The 15,647-nt window shown below is 34.9% G+C and overlaps 1 protein-coding gene across 1 annotated transcript in view; it reads right to left on the bottom strand.

Annotated features, from left to right (window-relative positions):
• The window catches only part of antxr1b (ANTXR cell adhesion molecule 1b), a 79,181-nt gene that overhangs the window by 13,099 nt on the left and 50,435 nt on the right, over positions 1-15,647 (bottom strand). The window contains 4 exon segments of the mRNA XM_056466237.1: positions 4,650-4,730; positions 13,329-13,357; positions 13,360-13,495; positions 13,588-13,683. Coding sequence (XP_056322212.1) covers positions 4,650-4,730; positions 13,329-13,357; positions 13,360-13,495; positions 13,588-13,683 — 342 coding nt within the window.

Raw genomic sequence — 15,647 nt, 5'->3', positions numbered from 1 at the left:
ACACGATTGCATACACATCAGAAGTGATACAAGGGATACTAGGGTGATGAAGTTTCACGGGTGCGTGCCCATGTTCAAAGGACAAAAACATATCATACTTTGATGTCAAACGAACCCGGGTGCAGCCCAAAAGTGCTAGTGTGAAAGCACCCTGAAAGAGGTGGTCTGGGCTACAGTGCGATGCAAGTGGCTCTCTGTATTTTGGTCTTGGTAACAAAAGCAAAAGATTCAGTAACCGCAGAATGACCATGATATGCGTCTCCATTTTGGTGCTTTGCTTTTGTGGCCGTCACCGCAACTGCTGTGCACAAAACAGCAGCTTGATGACGCAAGTGTACCAAGGTTCAGAAGGAGAACAGACGGTGTGAACACAAATCAGCCAAGAAGGTGGAAAGGGGGACAAGCGAACTTGGGTTTGGTCCAGGCAATTGAACCAAGTGTGAAAGCACCTTCAAAGGGTTAGCCAGGAGGGGTTGACAAAATGATTTGTTTTCTTTTTAATAAGAAGAATAAACTTAAGACTTAAGACCCTATAAAGACTTTAAAAATGCAAGTAGGTGGCAGTGTCTTTTTGAGTGATTAACTCATTCATTTACAGACGCTTTAAAGGGCACCTTTTTTACCCCATTCTCCAGAATGAGTCTGTTAAGTTTCAGCTCAAAACACCCATCAGATTATTTGTTATACCTTTCAGAATATTGGATTTTCTGCTCTGAACACTATGTAGCTGTTTTTGTTGCCTGTGCCTTGAATGCAAATGACCTAGTTCTCCCCACCCACCATTCCCACGTGCCTCAGTGTGACAGACATGAAGGAAGCAGATCTCAGGTAACGCTTGTGAGAAATACTACAGTAAGGACTTTCCCAATGATTATTTGATGTATTTGTTGTGGAGTTAATTCAAGCCTTTCTGCAATGATGAGTCACACACAATTTTGTTACAAAGCTCATGCACACACACACAGCACACACACACGTTTAACCATACCTGTCAACCCTCCCATTTTTGCCAGGATTCTCTCTTATTTTACCATTCTGTCCCATTAGTGTCCCGTTTAATATTTTTTCATATTTCTCTCGTATTTTTAATCTTCCTATGAAAAGTGAATATAGCATCAAAGAGCCGATCTCAAATGTAATATACAGTTGAAGTCAGAATTATTACCCCCCTAAGTTATTAACCCCCTTATTTATTTTTTTCCCAATTTCTGTTTAACGGAGATCAGATTTTTTCAACACATTTTCTAAGCATAATAGTTTTAATAACTCATTTATATTTATATTAATAACTGATTTATTTTATCTTTGTCAAGATGACAGTAAATAATATTTGACAAGTTTTTTTTCAAGACACTTCTATACAGCCTAAAGTGACATTTAAAGGCTTAACTAGGTTAAATAGGTTAACTAGGCAGGTTAGGGTAATTAGGCAAGTTATTGTATAATGATAGTTTGTTTTGTACACTATCAAAAAATATAGCTTAAAGGGGCGAATAATTTAAAATGGCTTTTAAAAAATTAAAAACTGTTTTTCTTCAAGCCAAAATAAAACAAATAAGAATTTCTCCAGAAGAAAAAATATTATCAGACATACTGTGAAAATTTCCTTGCTCTGTTAGACATCATTTGGGAAATATTTTAAAAAGAAAAAAAAAAAAATCAAAGGAGGCGAATAATTCTGACTGCAACTATAATAGCAAAAGCTATTCAAGAGAACTGTGCTTTCTCTTTATTTGAGTTTGAAAGCATGTTGAAACTAATATTAAAACAGCCACATTCACTTAATTTCCAATAAAGCTATGCATCGACCGTCACCCTTTCTATGCAATCTCTGAATCATTCCAGCCATGTATCGGTGCTGACGGATGGATGTGCTCTGTAGTGATAAAGACACTGTTCCCAGCATGTACATGCGATTTGAAGAGCGAAAGTGGACACTTTTAGATTTGGGTGTGTTCGTAAACAGACAAATTCACCTATTAATATGTAAACATGTCCGTATTTTTACATCCCAATGTTGACAGGTATGCGTTTAATTTAGCATTTTTTTTTTGCACGGCAAATATGATGGGATACATGTTAATCCGTGGCGTAGTGACGCGTGACTAGGGGGCCCTATGGCACTTATCCACCCCCCACCCCCTCTGCTCTTCAGTTTCTGATCGCGGATCCCCCCGCTCTTCAGTTTCAGATCGCTTTTACAGTATCCCCCACAACCCCCACTCACCCACCCGCTCTTCAATTTCAGATCGCTATACACCACCGCCACCCTCCCCCCCGCTCTTCAATATCGGATCGCTCTCCATCCACCCATCCCCCCCGCTCTTCCGTTTCAGATCGCTCTCTTCCACCCTCACCCCCCCCCCCTCTTCAGTTTCAGACCCCCCCCGCCCGCATTATGTGCTATGCCACTGATGTTAATATCCACTGCTATATGGATATCCGTTATGTTTATGTACAAAATAAACCTGATTTAACATCCACAAACCAGTATTGAAGCATTTTCTTTTGTAATTGTACTGATACTATGCTGTGGTGTAGAATTCCGTAGCAATTTTACCGACTATTACAAACATGCACTGTTTTAAAACTGTTTTAAACTCATTCTTGATCACATTTGATAATGATTGATGATCACAGAGAGCTGAACAGATCTTTTAATCCCAGTTGCTTTCTGCACATCCTGTCTTTTTTGAGATGACTATATGTGTTCTACAGAGACATGTTAATATACGTCTGTCAATCCATTCAGTGGGCGGGGAAACCGCACTCCGACGTCACGTTGGGGTCGGCCTCAAAATATGAGGGATTTGGATCCTATGTTAACATCAGGAAATTAAAAAAAGAGGCTTATTGTCACCTTATTAGGCTTGTTGTTGCTTTTAAATCACCCCAATATGATTGTGGACACTATAGCTACACACAGTTCTGTCCAAACAGCTTACAGAAGATGATTTTCATCATAGGTGCCCTTTAAATCTTACAATTTTGGATAAAAGAAGATGCCAGTTTAAGTTATTTTGGTCACACTTTACAATAAGGTTCATTAGTTAATGTTAATTAATGCATTTAGTAACATGAAGAAACAATGAACAACACATTTATTACAGTATTTGTTCATGTTAGGTAACGTTAGTCAATGAAAATACAGTTAGTTCATGTTAACTCACGGTGCATTAACTAATGTTAACATGCATGGACTTGGATGTTAATAATGCATTAGTAAATGTGCAATTATGAATAATAAATGCTGTACAAGTGTTGTTCATGATTACTTCATGTTAGTAAATGCATTAACTAATTAACCTTATTGTAAAGTGTTACCGTTATTTTAATTTTATGTTTTATTATTGGTCTAATTTTTTATATTAAAGGGCACCTATGGTAAAAAATCTACTTTTCAAGCTGTTTGGACAGACATATGTGCATGTATGGTGTATAGACTGTCATATTGGGGTGATATAAACACACCCAGTGCTTTTTTTTCAATTTCAAACCGACCGCAACTTTACATAGGAGTGCGGTATATTGATACCACCAATATTGATTGACAGGCGCGTCATCATATCCTCAGTTTGTTGATTCACGTCCGCCATTTTCAGCGTGAGTCGAAGCGATATCACTAAAGGAACACCCTAGCTCTATTTTTAGATGCAAGGCTCATTGGGCTCAACACAAGAGCAATATTCTCCACATTATCGCTTTAATCGGAATTATTGGTTGTATCTTTAGGTAGGTTTGCAAACATGTGTGCTTCTCATTGAGTCTACCTTATACTTCAGCCGTTTGCATTTTTCGCGATCCCAGAAGCTCCCTGTGATCTTAACTAGCATGCGTTTTAGAATTCTAAACATCGGTTTCTATCAGGGTACACTCAAGATGACGGCTGGGCACCGCGGACCGCTGCAGAAACCTATGTTTAGAATTCAAAAATGCGTGGCGCGACGATTCGGGACACTTCATGTTTCTGCCGCGCCACAGAGAGTGTCTGGTGTGCCGTGTCGCGGCTTCGAGCGGCGCATCCGGTGCCTTAATCAAAGTTAATTCAGGATGCGTGGTTATTCGTTTCTGTGTACAAGCTCGGCACTTGAAACTAGCACACAGTTGGCTGTAAAACTGTACAAAGACACAAATGATTTTGTACTCTCTGCTTGGTCTGTGTCCGAGTCGTACATGTGCGACTGAATGGTGATCCTCTCACTCCTGCTCCTCTCAGTCTGCCTGTCTGTGTTGCAAACACAGAGCGGGTGAGCTCATGGCCCCGCCCCCTTGTTACGTTGGGTGGGAAGCCGAAACTAATCTACATGTGAAGCAACACACCCATAAATCAGCGAGCTGTGGACACGCCCCCAACATGACACTTTTTAACACATTATAATAAAAAAATCTGAATTGTGTTTTAAACTGAACCTAAACTGGCACACTCAGAAGAACCAGAATATTAATATTAAATCATAAAAAAGAGGTAAACTATGTGCCCTTTAAATAATATTAATGAATAAAAATTAATAACAATAATCATGATCAGTGCAATTACGTATTGCCCCACATTTGTTCTACCTAATTGGTAATGATAATACACTCACACTTTTATTATCATGTAATCATTTCTAGTTATTTTCTCAATCGTATGCCGTCGTGTTTCTTACCTTCTCTCCAGGCTGAGGTCTCATCACAGACACACGATCATATCCTCTCCTGAGCCAAACCCACAGAGCGTCAAGCTTTCCCTGTCACACACACACACACACACACACACACACACACACACACACACACACACACACTTCATCAGTAATGCAGAAATAATTGTGAGAGTCTAATCAGTAGTAGACTACAAAGAGGAAACCGAGGCACGTGTGTGTGTGTGTGTGTGTGTGTGTGTGTGTCAAATTACATGCAGGTTGTTAATTGATAAGATTGTCATTTTCTGATTTCGGGGTCTGAATTAAAACACACACACACACATTATGGGGTAGAACAGAGATTAGAATAAAGCCAGTGCTCTTTTAATTGGATTTTCATGACTAATTCTTCACAGAGGGTTTTCAACTTAGTGACTATTAAAATGTCTGAATATTTGGAGGTGAAAATCACTGCTTGTAGCTGTCAGACCATATTCACTGCTAATTTGATCATGTATTGAGCACTAGAAAGGTCACATAAACTAAAAATATAATAAAAGGTTAGTTTGTTTAATGGTTTTACATACTCTAATGTGTTTTAATAGCATACAGTTATTATATATATATATATATATATATATATATATATATATATATATATATATATATATATATATATATATATATATATATATAAACTGATTATTTGGTAAATATTGATGCTTTTTTAAGAAAACATTGTGTATCAGAGGCAGTATTTTGAGAATAATGCAAATAGTATCCATAATTAAAATAATAATTAAATATTAATGCATTATTTATTACCATTTGTAATTTAAAAAAAAGTGTTTATTTAGAAAAGTGAGATTTATTGACATTAATTGATTGATTAATTGACATATTTATTGTGCCTGGCTCTTCAAATGCAAAGTTTTGCAATAATTTGCGGTATTATTTGTAATAATTTATTGTATCAAAGAGGCAGTATTTTCAACTTATATACTGTACCAAGTGGATAATGCAAATAGTATCCATAAATAAAATAGTGATTAAATAGTAATGCATCATTTATTATTAATATTCTGCTGAATATCATTTGGAATAATAAAAAAAAAAGTGTTTATTTGGATAAGTGACATTTATTGACTTTAATTGATTGATTAATTGACATATTTATTGTGCCTGGCTCTTCAAATGCAAAATTTTGTAATAATTTGCGGTATTATTTGTAATAATTTATTAGAATCAATATGTTATATTAAAATTGATTATAACTATAATGTAATAATTAATTTATGTATCAAAGAGGCAGTATTTTAAACTCGATACTTGATAGTGGATAATGCAAACAGTATAAATAATTAAAATAATAATTAAAATAGTAATGCATCATTTATTATTTATATTAGCAGAGAATACCATTATAATAAAGTGTTTATTTAGAAAAGTGACATTTATTGACATTAATTGATTGATTAATTGACATATTTATTGTGCCTGGCTCTTCAAATGCAAAGTTTTGTAATAATTTGCGGTATTATTTGTAACAATTTATTATGTTAAATTAATATTTATTATAATTATAATGTAGTAATTAATTAGTGGCATCACAGTGGCACAGTGGGTAGCACAATCGCCTCACAGCATGAAGGTCGCTGGTTCGAGCTTCAACTGGTTCAGTTGGCATTTCTGTGTGGAGTTTGCATGTTCTCCCCGTGTTCACGTGGGTTTCCTCCTGGTGCTCCGGTTTCCCCCACAAGTTCAAAAACATGTGGGATAGGTGAATTGGATAAGCTTAAGTTGTCCGTAGTGTATGTGTGTGAATGAGTGTGTATGGATGTTTCCCAGTACTGGGTTGCGGCTGGAAAGGCATCCGCTGCGTAAAACATTTGCTGGATAAGTTGGCGGTTCATTCCGCTGTGCCGACCCCAGATTAGTAAAGTGACTAAGCTGAAAAGAGAATGACTGAATAATTAATTTATGTATCAAAGAGGCAGAATTTTAAACTTGATGCTTGATAGTCGATAATGCAAATAGTATAAATAATTAAAATAATAATTAAATAGTAATGCAATGATGCTTTACTTAATATTTTAATATTATTAAAATATTATTTATATTCACACTGAATACCATTTGTATTTTAAAAAATGAGATTATTTAGAAAAGTGACATTTATTTACTTTAATTAATCTAATTTACTTTAATTAATACTTCAGGTAGCTATTAATTCTCAATTGCATTTTGTTGGCCTCCTCAAATGCAAATTTTTGTAATATTTTGCCATATTATTTGTAATACGTAGTAGTATATGTAAATTAGAAATCATTAGACTTATTTTAGAGTTTAGAGTTGTTGATTTAAACTTTTATTGTTAATTAAATGAACTTTTTTTAAAATATGTGTCATATTTATTTACCTTTTAGTAATTAATACAATAAGTTTATTTTTCTTCTCACGTCTTGACCATGTTTATGTATTTCGTAGCAATTTCAGTCATTTATGGGATGAATTTCTATTTATATGGCTATGAATCAGACTTATTATTAGTTCTTGTTACTTTAATATTCAATAATTTAATTAACTTTTTTTTAATTCTTGGTATTGAACAATTTCCTTTTCGGTTTAGTCTCTCTATTAATCAGAGATTACCACAGCGGAATGAACCGCCAACTTATCCAGCACATGTTTTACGCAGCGGATGCCCTTCCAGCTGCAACCCATCACTGGGCAACATCCATACACACTCATTCACATACATACACAACAGACAATTTAGCGTACTCAATTGCCCTAGCGCATGTGTTTGGACTTGTGGGGGAAACCAAAGCACCCGGAGGAAAGCCACGCCAACATGGGGAGAACATGCAAACTCCACACAGAGAATATATCCATTTATAATACAGAAACAAAATTACAGACTCAGTCTCTTAATTTTCATATTTTTCCACTCAAAATAAAATAACATTCAATTTAATGCAATAATAAATAAATTGAGTAAATAAAAGGGTAAAATAAGAGTATAAGTAAAACAAATGAACATTTTAATGTGACATTGAATACTTTTTATATCAAAACCCTGATCACTTCATTCAATCATTTTATTTTAATGGCTATTCCTAGTCTGTTTGTGTATTTCACTGTTTTGCAGTTCACAGAAATTTATGGGATGGATTTCACTCTAAATGTTAGCTACAAATCATTAGCAGTGATTATTTATTTATTTATTTATTTATTTATCTATCTATTTATTTATTGATTGATTAATTGATTGCGCACAAATGTTTCCACTTTGACAAAACCTCCAACTTTTTCAGAGAGGAACTATTAGAAGAACCACCAAGTGACTTATATTTGTTTGTTGATAATTAAAGCTTTTATTATAAATTAAATAAACATTTTTAAATATTTGACAAATTAATTTCCTTTTTTTTTAATACAGTTACGTGTTAAATGAATTTTTCTTCACTTTTGAAGGCAGTGTTTATGTATTTTGTAGTAAATTCATAGTCATTTGTGGGAATCATTTCTATTTATATGTCAGCTACAAATCAAGCATTATTTTTAGTTCTTATTTATTTTTACTCTACACTTTTTGGCATTTTTAATGTGACACGTTTAATACTTTTTTAATTAGTACACTTATTGCGTGATTTCCTTTTTATTGGCACTTCTAGTCGCTGTTTGTACATTTTGCAGCAGTTTCATAGAAATTTATGGAATGGATTTCACTCTAAATGTCAGCTACAAATCAACAGTCTTACTTTTTGCAAACAAATGTTTCCACTATGAGACAAACTAACCAAGAGACAAACTAATACAAGAACCACAAATCAAGTGTTATTAATTCAAGCTTTTATTGTTAATTAAATAAACATTATTAAATATTTGACTTTCCTTTTTTAATTATTAAAGAGTTAAGTGTTCTTAATTATATCTTTCTTTATTTTTGAAGACAGTGTTTATGTATTTTGTAGTAAATTCATAGTCATCTGTGGGAATCATTTCTATTTATGTCAGCTAAAATCCAAGCATTATTTTTAGTTCTTATTTATTTTTACTCTACACTTTTTACCTTTTTTAATGTGACACGTTTAATACTTTTTAAATTACCCATATATTGTGTAATTTCATGTTTATTGGCAGTCTGAGTCACTGTTTGTGCATTTTGCAGCAGTTTCATACAAATTTATGAGATGGATTTCACTCTAAATGTCAGCTACAAATCAACAGTCTTAGTTTTTTTGTAAACAAATGTTTCCACTATGACAAAACTTTTTTTAGTGTAGCTCAACAGAGATTAACTATTAAAAGAACCACAAATTACAGTTGCACAAATATAAAAAAAACGGTCATTATCGCGATAATGGTATATGCAAAAGTGTAATGAGAGAAAACAAATGTGAGAATCCAGATGCTGTCTTTATTACATTACTTTTTCAGAAAAAGTAACTCAAAAGTAACGTATCATATTACTTTCCAGAAAAAGTATCGCAAAAGTAACTAAAAAGGATCGCAAAAGTAACGCATTACATTACTTTCCAGAAAAAGTAACGCAAAAGTAATTCAAAAGTAACATATCACATTACTTTCCAGAAAAAGTAATGAAAAAGTACATTCTAAAGCAACAAATCACATTACTTTCCAGAAAAAGTAACGCAAAAGTAACTTAAAAGTAACGCATCACATTACTTTCCAGAAAAAGTAACGCAAAAGTAATTCAAAAGTAATGCATCAAATTACTTTCCAGAAAAAGTAACTTAAAAGTAACTTAAAAGTAACGCATCACATTACTTTCCAGATAAAGTAACTCAAAAGTAACGTATCATATTACTTTCCAGAAAAAGTAACGCAAAAGTAACTCAAAAGTAACGCATCAAATTACTTTCCAGAAAAAGTAACTTAAAAGTAACTCAAAAGTAACGCATCACATTACTTTCCAGATAAAGTAAATCAAAAGTAACGTATCATATTACTTTCCAGAAAAAGTAACACAAAAGTAACGTATCAAATTACTTTCCAGAAAAAGTATCGCAAAAGTAACTAAAAAGTATCGCAAAAGTAACTCAAATGTAACGCATCACATTACTTACCAGAAAAAGTAACGCAAAAGTAATTCAAAAGTAACATATTACATTGCTTTCCAGAAAAAGTAATGAAAAAGTACATTCTAAAGCAACGAATCACATTACTTTCCAGAAAAAGTAAAGCAGAAGTAACTCAAAAGTAACGCATCAAATTACTTTCCAGAAAAAGTAACTTAAAAGTAACGTATCATATTACTTTCTAGAAAAAGTAACGTAAAAGTAACTCAAAAGTAACGCATCAAATTACTTTCCGGAAACAGTAACTTAAAAGTAACATATCATATTACTTTCTAGAAAAAGTAACGCAAAAGTAACTCAAATGTAGCGTATCACATTACTTTCCAGAAAAAGTATCACAAAAGTAACTCAAAAGTAACGCATCACATTACTTTCCAGAAAAAGTAACGCAAAAGTAACGCATCACATTACTTTCCAGAAAAAGTAATGCAAAAGTAGCTCAAAAGTAACGCATTACATTACTTTCCAGAAAAAGTAACGCAAAAGTAACTTAAGTAACATATCATTATACTTTCCAGAAAAAAGTAACGCAAAAGTAACTCAAAAGTAACGCATCACATTACTTTCCAGATAAAGTAAATCAAAAGTAACGTATCATATTACTTTCCAGAAAAAGTAACACAAAAGTAACGTATCAAATTACTTTCCACAAAAAGTATCGCAAAAGTAACTAAAAAGTATCGCAAAAGTAACTCAAATGTAACGCATCACATTACTTACCAGAAAAAGTAACGCAAAAGTAATTCAAAAGTAACATATTACATTACTTTCCAGAAAAAGTAACGCAAAAGTAACTTAAGTAACATATCATTATACTTTCCAGAAAAAAGTAACGCAAAAGTAACTCAAAAGTAACGCATCACATTACTTTCCAGATAAAGTAAATCAAAAGTAACGTATCATATTACTTACCAGAAAAAGTAACACAAAAGTAACGTATCAAATTACTTTCCACAAAAAGTATCGCAAAAGTAACTAAAAAGTATCGCAAAAGTAACTCAAATGTAACGCATCACATTACTTACCAGAAAAAGTAACGCAAAAGTAATTCAAAAGTAACATATTACATTGCTTTCCAGAAAAAGTAATGAAAAAGTACATTCTAAAGCAACGAATCACATTACTTTCCAGAAAAAGTAACGCAGAAGTAACTCAAAAGTAACGCATCAAATTACTTTCCGGAAAAAGTAACTTAAAAGTAACGTATCATATTACTTTCTAGAAAAAGTAACGCAAAAGTAACTCAAAAGTAACGCATCCAATTACTTTCCGGAAAAAGTAACTTAAAAGTAACGTATCATATTACTTTCTAGAAAAAGTAACGCAAAAGTAACTCAAATGTAACGTATCACATTACTTTCCAGAAAAAGTATCGCAAAAGTAACTCAAAAGTAACGCATCACATTACTTTCCAGAAAAAGTAACGCAAAAGTAAGGCATCACATTACTTTTCAGAAAAAGTAATGCAAAAGTAACTTAAAAGTAACATATCATTATACTTTCCAGAAAAAGTAACGTAAAAGTAACTCAAAAGTAACGCATTACATTACTTTCCAGAAAAAGTAACGCAAAAGTAACTTAAGTAACATATCATTATACTTTCCAGAAAAAAGTAACGCAAAAGTAACTTAAGTAACATATCATTATACTTTCCAGAAAAAGTAACGCAAAAGTAACGTATCACATTACTTTCCAGAAAAAGTAATGCAAAAGTAACTCAAAAGTAACGCATTACATTACTTTCCAGAAAAAATAACGCAAAAGTACCTTAAGTAACATATCATTATACTTTCCAGAAAAAAGTGACGCAAAAGTAACGTATCACATTACTTTCCAAAAAAGTAACTCAAAAGTAACGTATCACATTACTTTCCAGAAATAGTAACGCAAAAGTAACTTAAAAGTAACATCATTATACTTTCCAGAAAAAGTCATGCAAAAGTAACTCAAAAGTAATGCATCACATTACTTTCCAGAAAAAGTAACATATCATTATACTTTCCAGAAAAAGTCATGCAAAAGTAACTCAAAAGTAACGCATTACATTACTTTCCAGAAAAAGTAACGCAAAAGTAACTTAAGTAACATATCATTATACTTTCCAGAAAAAAGTAACGCAAAAGTAACTTAAGTAACATATCATTATACTTTCCAGAAAAAAGTAACGCAAAAGTAACGTATCACATTACTTTCCAGAAAAAGTAATGCAAAAGTAACTCAAAAGTAACGCATTACATTACTTTCCAGAAAAAATAACGCAAAAGTACCTTAAGTAACATATCATTATACTTTCCAGAAAAAAGTGACGCAAAAGTAACGTATCACATTACTTTCCAAAAAAGTAACTCAAAAGTAACGTATCACATTACTTTCCAGAAAAAGTAACGCAAAAGTAACTTAAAAGTAACATCATTATACTTTCCAGAAAAAGTCATGCAAAAGTAACTCAAAAGTAATGCATCACATTACTTTCCAGAAAAAGTAACATATCATTATACTTTCCAGAAAAAGTAATGCAAAAGTAACTAAGTAATGCAATTAATTACTTTTTGGGGGGATTAACTTAAAATTGTAATGTGTTACATTTAAAAGTAACTTTCGCCAACACAGTATCGTGTGGCTCTCCTGAGTTAAATAACAGTTTTTAGCAACATTTGCCAGACGCTGGCCTGCAGAACATCTCACTTTGCTTCTTGAAAACTTGATGGATTAAACAGAAATGGTCAATTTCTACCAGGAACTGGGTCAGAAGCACACAGAAGCTTTTCTTTGCATTTCATTTCAGTCACTCAGAGCGAACCGTCACCCAATATAATCCTGAGGAAAAAAGGTGGAAGAGAGAGAGAAAGGAGTGTTGTTTTGTTGGGAAAGGGACCAGCTCTGCAAAGCTCATCTCCCTCGGGTCAGTGCGCTTCAGCGTCTGCTTTAAATTAAGCCTCCCTTTCCATCTGACAGAGACATTATAAAACAATGCGGGAGCCGAGGCCACAAACGCGCTTCATCTGAGCCGCTTCCAGTCCTCCAAAACGCTCCTGCATTGTCCACCGTGCGCATGACACTCTTCTGGGCTTCACAGCAGTGGCGTAATGTGTTTTTCTGTGGGGTTTGATCATTTGCTGGCTTGCTTGTAAATTAATTCAGAGGTTTTTTATGATGCCATCTCTCTAGCCAGCTTAGAGTTGCAGGAGCTTTCATTCAGGTTCAGGCTGGTTAGAGCTGGTTTGGTTCTGGTCACTGATTGCTAAGCAATGCCATGATGTCCATTAGCAAAAGAGTGTGAATTAAATGAACATTCATTTTTAACCCTAACTACAACAATATGGAGCCAGATCAGTCTCAAAAATAATACATTTTTTGAAATTCATGAATTCACAAGTGAAAATCATAAATATTTTCACCAAATGAATTGGATTTGTGTATTTGCGTATTCAAATGCCTCCACATGTTCATTGCGCATTTAATTTGCATCTTTGGATGGAAACACAGCTATTGAGAAATATAGAAACCCTATTGCCTGCCCCAAAGTGTTATTGTCAGAGCATGAACAAAACGGAAAAGTATAACTCAACCTTGAAGGTGTAAAGATAAATGGATCTACCTTGATCGGAGAGTACCACTTCTGCGGGAGATGGGTTTCCTCATGCCGTTGTTTAGGGTTCGTGTGGTGGGAAACTCAAACTCTTCCTCTGGCATCTTCACCCGAGCATTCTTAGCCTTCTCCAGTTTGGCTCCTTCATCAGTGGATCCCTTATCTCCCCAGCGCACCTGGAGTTTGACACACACAGAGACACACACACACACACACACATGTTTATCATTGCAGTGGAGTGAAGAAGCCATGTGTTTCCTTGACTCACCTCCATCCTTTTGATGCCACCAACTCCTCTCCCACCGTAATACGAGGCGTCCACCGTCGGCCACTTCTTCTTCGGGTAGCCTTCATCCTCTTCGTCCTTTAGAGAAAGACCGTTTTATTTAAGCGAACACATTATTCAGCTATTTGGACTGTGGAACGAATCTATGTGCTCTTCAGAAACCTCCATTTCAAATTGTCACTTACAAAATACACACTCATCGGCCACTTTATTAGGTACACCTGTCCAACTGCTCATCAACGCAAATTTCTAATCAGCCAATCACATGGCAGTACCTCAATGCATTTAGGCATGTAGACATGGTCAAGACGATCTGCTGCAGTTTAAACCGAGCATCAGAATGAGGAAGAAAGGTCATTTAAGTGACTTTGAACGTGGCATGGTTGTTAGTGCCAGACTGGCTGGTTTGAGTATTTCAGAAACTGCTGATCTACTGAGATCTTCACGCACAACCATCCCTAGGGTTTGCAGAGAATGGTCTGAAAAAGAGAAAATATCCAGTGAGCGGCAGTTCTGTGGGTGCAAATGCCTTGTTGATGCCAGAGGTCAGAGGAGATTGGCCAGATTGGTTCCAGCTGATAGAAAGGCAACAATAATTCAAATAAGCACTCGTTACAACCGAGGTCTGCAGAAGAGCATCTCTGAACACACAACATGTCCAACCTTGAGGCGGATGGGCTATAGCAGCAGAAGACCACACCGGGTGCCACTCCTGTCAGCTAAGAACAGGAAACTGAGGCTACAATTCACACAGGCTCACCAAAACTGGACAATATAAGATTGGAGAAACGTTGCCTGGTCTGATGAGTCTCGATTACTGCTGCAACATTCAGATGGTCGGGTCAGAATTTGGCATCAACAACATGAAAGCATGGATCCATCCTGCCTTGTATCAGTGGTTCAGGCTGGTGGTGGTGGTGTAATGGTGTGGGGGGATATCTTCTTGTCACACTTTGGGCCCATTAGTACCAACTGAGCATAGTGTCAACGCCACAGCCTGCCTGAGTATTGTTGCTGACCATGTCCATCTCTTTATGACCACAGTGTACCCATCTTCTGATACATCATCAACTTCCAGCAGGATAACGTGCCATGTGATAATGCGTGAATCATCTCAGACTGGTTTCTTAAACATCACAATGGGTTCACTGTATTTAAATGGCCTCCAGTCACCAGATCTCAATCCAATAGAGCACTTTAGGATGTGGTGGAACGGGAGACTCCCCATCATGAATGTGCAGCCGACAAATCTGCAGCAACTGCAGTGATGCTATCATGTCAATATGGAGCAAAATCTCTGAGGAATATTTCGAGTACCTTGTTGAATCTATGCCAGGAAGGATTAAGGCAGCTCTGAAGGCAAAAGGAGGTCCAACCAGGTACTAGTAAGGTATACCTAATAAAGTGGCCAATGAGTGTATGGTCAATGTCAAATAATAAAAAATGTGACCCTGGATCAAAAAAAAAAAGCCTTATGTTACAGACATATATTTGTGGAAAAAGACAAAAATATGTGTGCAACATACTGAAAGTGTCCAGGCTAACATTTCTTTGTTATTGCACACACTTTGTCAGTGACAATTTAAAATGGAAGCTTCTATAGAGCACATAGATCCGTTTCACAGTCCATTTTCCTATTTTATGCCAAAAGTCATTAGTATATTAAGTAAAGACCATCTTTAAGGAAGACGTTTTGTAAATTTCCTCCTGAAAGTATATTAAAACTTAATTTTTGATTAGTGATGTGCATTGCTAAGAACGTAAACTTAAAAGATATACTTTAAAATTTTAAAAGATGAATTTCTCAATATTAAGGTTTTAATGAATCCTAAAATGTTAGATTTTCAAATTGTATCTCAGCCAAGGGCGGCACAGTGGCTCGGTGGTTAGCACTGTCACCTCACAGCAAGAAGGTCACTGGTTTGAGTGCCAGTTGGGCCAGTTGGCATTTCTGTGTGGAGTTTGCATGTTCTCCAGTGTTGGTGTGGGTTTCCTCCGGGTGCTCTAGTTTCCATCACAGTCCAAACACATGCGCTATAGGT

This window comes from Danio aesculapii, chromosome 10 (assembly GCF_903798145.1).
Source record: "Danio aesculapii chromosome 10, fDanAes4.1, whole genome shotgun sequence".
Classification (NCBI taxonomy): domain Eukaryota; kingdom Metazoa; phylum Chordata; class Actinopteri; order Cypriniformes; family Danionidae; genus Danio; species Danio aesculapii.
Note: the sequence above shows the minus strand (reverse complement) of the source record. Positions and strands in the feature narration are given on the sequence as shown.